Source organism: Lichenostomus cassidix, chromosome 4 (assembly GCF_008360975.1).
Source record: "Lichenostomus cassidix isolate B80296 chromosome 4, HeHo_3.0, whole genome shotgun sequence".
Taxonomy (NCBI): Eukaryota; Metazoa; Chordata; class Aves; order Passeriformes; family Meliphagidae; genus Lichenostomus; species Lichenostomus cassidix.
In genome coordinates this window covers 47215949-47221948 of record NC_139484.1, presented here as the reverse complement: position 1 = coordinate 47221948, position 6000 = coordinate 47215949, and the positions used below count along the sequence as shown (strand labels likewise).

Sequence of the window (6000 nt, the reverse complement as noted above, 5' to 3'; positions counted from 1 at the left end):
AAACAAGCCAAAATTACTGTAAGATGTAAAGCATCTCTTCTGACACAACTGTGCAGTTAGTGCTATAGAACATGTATGGAGATAAACCCTTCTAAATGCAATCGTGCACATTTGTGTGCTCACAGCAATAACTCAAGCCTGAAAAAACTCAGCAGCTCTCTTGTGAACTCCAGCAGTCCTTACCCATTTCAGCTATGGCTGTCTGAACCACACTTGTCTTCTTGGTGTACTTGTAATGAGAAAGGAATTTATTTTCCCATATCTGGGCTGAGATAACAGGTTTGCCATACAGAGCTGACTATTCACAGAAACTTTTCATTTGTAAATGTAGCACACACTGCTGTGGTATTTTAAATCTTCTATTTCTAAGCTGATTTTTGTGAACTTGTCAAATTGGAACTGCTTTCTGCTCTGTTAGTAAAACCACTCAATTTTTTAGTTCATCCCCTGCTGCTTCTTAGTGTAACTCTCTTGGAGTCTGTATGCCAGTTCCAATTAAATGGCACTACCCTAAATATTTTTCCCCACTCTTGCAATATGTTTTATGTTTTGTTTTTTTCCAGCAGAGTAGTTATGAAAATATTAAAAAAAAAGTAAAAATTTGCTTGATTCTATTTAAAAAGGAGAGAAGATAACAACAGTGAAGAAAATCTACCAGATGGTTCTTTTAATAAATACATTAAAGTCTCTTTTATTTTTCTCCATTTTTAGTGACTAACATAACAAAAACTTTCAGACCATCAAACCAGTTTTCACAATCTTCCATAAATTTGCATTTCACAGAAATAATCCTGACAAGCACTAATAGATGAACGTTGTTGGTGCAATAATAAAACAATATAAGGCATATTTACACCATCCTTACATACAGAACACTGTACACACAAAAAAAATCACAGATCCAGAACAAAGTAAATTCAATCCCTTAGACATTTTACATTTATAGGCTTGGTATCAAACAAATAATTCTCCAAGCAACAGACAACCTCTTGTTCTTGTGTGATTTATTTGCAACATTGTGCTCATGCAAAATAGGTATTTGCTTTATTGCATTAACATTGAGAGAACGTTGGGAATTAGTTCCGGAACCAGTTCAGCTGAATTTTAAACCCTGTTTCTCTTTGTCCTTAGCAAGTCTGAGTCATTTTCAATGGTGACATAAAATGAGGTGTTAACTGATGATTGAGATTTTTATTGGGTAAGTTCCAAAACAATAATGAAGCTCAACTGACTACGGCTCGAAAACCATCTTTCTTGACCATGCACTTTTTTCTTTGCTATTATGAAGTGGTTTAGATGAGACACCTTTTGCATTTTTTAAGTTTCTATCTTTTTATATATATTTTTAAAGAAAAACATGTACTATCCAACATCCACTGTTCACATAAAGAAATAAGCAGCAGGAATAGCTCTGGTGACAGAGTTGGCCAGGAGGAGGACATCAGTAAGTTAGCGGCAATGTAATAAACATCAAATGCTCCAGAGATACGTCAGGAAAAAGGTGATTACTATAACCCATATTTCTGTAAGAGTTCAGATTGCCAGGGACGTTTGCGCTCTGGAAAGTAATCTGGAATGTGGATTTTTTTAAAATCTTGAATACATTTTCTCATTTCTTCCTCAACACTCAGCTTCTCACACACCTTCTTTTTGGAAAGAGTTGTTTCTCTGGACTTGCTAATGAGAGTTTGAAAGAGTTCACTGTTCCTGCGTTTGTCTGGTGGTGGTATCCACTGCACTGGGGCCTTCTTAGATGGACGATCCAAAGTCAGAGTATTTGGCTGGTGGGCTGTGGATGGCTGAGTGCTGGTGGCATTTTCTTGAGGGGTGCTTGCTTCTGAGTGGCTGTCACAGCTTGAGGTGGACAACTCGTTACAGGAAGTCCCACTTTCGCTGCCCTTGTCCAAGACTTTGTCCTTCCTTTCTTCATGGTCTTGTTTGGGGGAAACGCTTCGCTGGGGGGGCCCTAATATAAGGCAGGAGAGAAAAAGTATTAAGCAAGCACTGCTTTACACAGACAACTGATCAGATATTATTTAGAAAAACACGATTCAGAGTCTCAGCTAGCAAAAGTTGGTGTCATTTCCTTGTAGGCAAGAAACCTATGCCCAACTTGTACACAAATTGAAGGTCTGGCCCTCAAAATTCTCACTCCTAAAACTGTTTACAAGAATAACTCCACTGCCTGCCTAAGAATCCAGGTAACGAAGCGTGCATAATGCTCGCTGATTAGCTGCACTGGAAATCCTTGCACACAAGTTTAAATGAGCTAGTTTGCTATTACACTGCAAGATGTTTATTATGATAAATTAGATTTTGTTGTAGAAGGCAAATACTACTGTGCAATTTGCAAGCTCTTCACTTGAATAAAAATATTCCACGGGCTTAGATTTTTTTGGTTTTTTGGAAGCTCTTGACTCACCTTCCCTGAACAATCTACTGCTACTATGCTCTGCAGTTGTCAACTCTGCAGAAGCCCTGGACAGAAAAAGGCATATTAAACCTTGGATAAAACAGAGATCGCTCACTACTGACAGAGTCTTCAGGGGTTTGTTTTTTTCATCCTGTAATGATTTCACTGCACTTCTTACTGTCAGTTGTAACCCCAGACTTGCCTCGGTGCAAGCTCAGAATTCAGCTGTACACCTCCTAGCGCACAGGCTGGCAGGGAAAAGGAGTTCATGAAGTTATGGGTAAAGAGGCACTCTGCCATGGCAGAGGGAGCAGCCCACCAGCCTCTTGGCAAGCACTGCTCAGCAAATCACAGGCCTGAAAATCAGATCTAGGCTCTTATTCCCTCCATATATCATTTTTGCTTTGAAGTCTTAAGCAGAATATAAATGTGAAAATTAAGTGGTAGCCGCTAAATCTGTACAAGCATTTTCAGTTTTAAAGCCTTATTTCAGAACTCCAGCTGTGAAGTGAAATGATGCTATGCTGACATCATATAAATGTAACAATCTTAATTTAGGACACCTATCTAAAAATGACAGAAATATCTATGGAGTTCAAGCGGTGTTGGATTGGACCAAAGGAAAAAATTTCAAAGCTTTTTAGGATTGAAATGAAAATCCTAAAGTGGGGATTCAGAGGCAGCTGTGTGCTTGTTACAAATCCTGAAAATATCCAAACAGGTTAGGTATCTAAATATCTTACGAAAACTAGATTATACTTATCGGTTTTCCAGACACCACCACCATCAGTTAAGTGCCTTTGCCAGTACCAAAACTCAGGTTATGACAGCTCTACCTTGTGTCACTGCGACAAAGTTGCAGGATTTTTGATTCACTTAGCATTTTGTTGTTCAGAATTGTAAATTAGAAATACAGTTACAATTATAAAGAATGCAGAGGCAATACAAACACTCCAGTGTTCTTTTTGATAGTGCAGTTCTATGACTCCAAGGAATTTAAGAAGATTGCAATATTTTATATGAGGTGGGGGAAAACAAAACAAAGCAATACACAAAGGAAAATAAAGATTAGTCTAACAATAGCAGCATTCAACAACCTGCTTCTCTTTTGTTTTAGCCAGCATCCCAGGATGCTGTGTCCCATTTCTGTAGTCCAGCTAAAGAAACTATGAATAATCAAGAGTCAAAGAGACACAACAATCCTACAGGGCTTGTACTTACATGATACAGAATGATAAACACAAGCAATTTTCTACTTCATTATATTCAACCCAAATATTTAACACATCGCTGCAGCGATTTCCCTCCTTTTCCTCTTTCAGAAATATGTTCACCTTCTTAAATAGATTTACATGCCTTCCTTCTATTGTTGTATCTGGCATTTCATTTCATACCTCAAACGATTATATGAATATGCTAAATTGAGAGTCAGCTGGCATTATGGAACTACTCTGGCTTTGCAGCATGCAATTATAAAACTGAGTAGTTAATCAGACAGTGATTTCAGTATTGTTGCTCTGATTTTCAATAACATGATTAACATCAATATCTAATCTAGTTTACAATCTTGGCTTCTTCAAATATAACAACACATTCAATGACTAAGAAACTAAAGCTTTTTGTTAGCCGTACTCAATAGTCTTCAAATCTCTTTCCTGCCCATTTTTTTTTTGCTGTAACTTCATATATCAAGATGGTATTTCTTGTTGGTCGCTTTGTACTTAGTTCTTTGTTGGTATTCCTTGCTTCTCATGGGCTCAAACCTGTAATGTAGTAAGGATCTGTTTCAAAAATGCACACTGAAATACACCTTCAATAATATAAAAAAATCCATTTCCTGCTGTAAGATTATTCAGGAGCATGACAATAGGCAGGTGTTTATATGCTTTTTTGGATTACAGCCCTGAGGTTCAGTACTTTACAGCACTGAGCTCTGTATGCTACACTGAATCACCTAAATTCACAATGACTTTAATCGAAACACAAGTTTCTCCCACACCTCTCCTTTTAAAAATTAACAAATCCTCCCTCACAAAGAATTCTTTATATGCCTCTGCACTGCTTTCTCAGTAGTGTGTTATTAACAGAAGCAACACTTCTGCTAGAGGGGAGGTTTTCTCACAGTATTTTCTGCCTGCTGAAATCCAAAAGAATTTTTAAATATATACTAAAGAATCTACAAAAGATTTGTTTTATTTTCAACATCAGGGATTATCAGATAAATTTAGCTACACTTCTAATTCAGAAAACATCTCCTTATTGCCCTTTGTGCTGCCACACTCTCCACTGTACCTCCCCAGCCATTCCAGAACAACACCAAACACGTTCAAGTAGTTCAGTCTACCTGAAACTACTTATTTTCTAGGAGTGCAGAATTGTTCTTAAAAACTCAGAGAAAGTGTATTTGCTCCACTATGCACATAGAATCATAGGATCATTTAGGTTGGAAAAGACTTTTAAGATCATCAAGTCTAACTGTTAACCTGACACTGCCAAATCCACGTGTAACACTAAAACAAAAATCACTGACTTAACAACCTCTCTCTCCTGCTCCTGCTTGTTCCAGGACCTCCACCAGCTGCTGGTTCCTCAGCTTGGAGACGCTGATGTGAGTCACTGTATCTTTTTCTTCTCCAACTCATTCTCCTCCGCAAAGATATGTCCAGCTGTCCTCTCCAGTGCCCAGTTCTCCAAATAGCACCCAGGTAGCACTTCTCCTCCAGGCCATTCCAGTAGACATTGAACTTCCCACTTCTTTTTCCCTTAATGCTCTTATATGGGTGCATCTCTTATAGAAAGCTAGAAAGTGAGCTAGCCCTTCACCTGGGCTTACTCATCACCTCTAGTTATGGTGGTGTCAGGGTTTAACCCTAGCTAGCAACCAAGTCTCATGCAGCCACTTGCTCACTCACCCAAGAATAGGATCCAGGAGAGAATCAGAAAGGTAAAAGCCAGAGAGCTCAGGGGTTGAGATAGAGACAGTTTAATAGGGAAAGCAAAAGCCATGCACACAAGCAAAGCTAAACACAGAATTAATTCACTGCTTCCCAAGGGCAAGAAGGTGTTCAGCCACCTCCGAGAGGGCAGAACCCCATCAAGTGTAACAGTGACTTGGGAAGACAAAGGCCATCAGTCCCAATATGCCCCCCACTTCCTCCTTTTCCCCCACACTTTATATGATGTCATATAGCCTGGAATATCCCTTTGGTCAGTTGGGGTCACCTGTCCTTGCTGTGTCTCCTCCCAACCGCCCATGTGCCTCCAGTCCCCTCACCAGCATGGCCATATGAGAAGCAGAGAAGACCTTGGCTCTGTGTAAGCCCTGCTCAGCAATAACAAAAACATCTCTGTGTTATCAACCCTGTGTTCAGCACAGACGTTTTTCCAATGAGAGTGATGAGGAACTGGAACAGGTTGCCACAGAGATGGTGGATGCCCAATTCCTGGAAACATTCAGGGTCAGGCTGGATGGGACCCTGAGCAACTAGAGGTAATTGAAGTTGTCACTGCTCATTGCAGGGTGGGGTTTGACTAGATGGCTTTTAAAGGTCCCTTTCAACCCAAATCATTCTTTATGATTGTCTTCT

At 39.3% G+C, this 6000-nt stretch overlaps 1 protein-coding gene across 1 annotated transcript in view; it reads right to left on the bottom strand.

The window, feature by feature from the left end:
- Positions 1 to 654: 654 nt before the first annotated feature.
- KCTD8 (potassium channel tetramerization domain containing 8) overlaps positions 655 to 6000 on the bottom strand; it is a 90972-nt gene continuing 85626 nt past the window's right edge. The window contains exon 2 of the mRNA XM_085059057.1: positions 655 to 1966. Within this exon, the coding sequence (XP_084915183.1) occupies positions 1509 to 1966 (458 nt within the window). The 3' untranslated portion in view covers positions 655 to 1508. The remainder of the gene's footprint in view (positions 1967 to 6000) is intronic.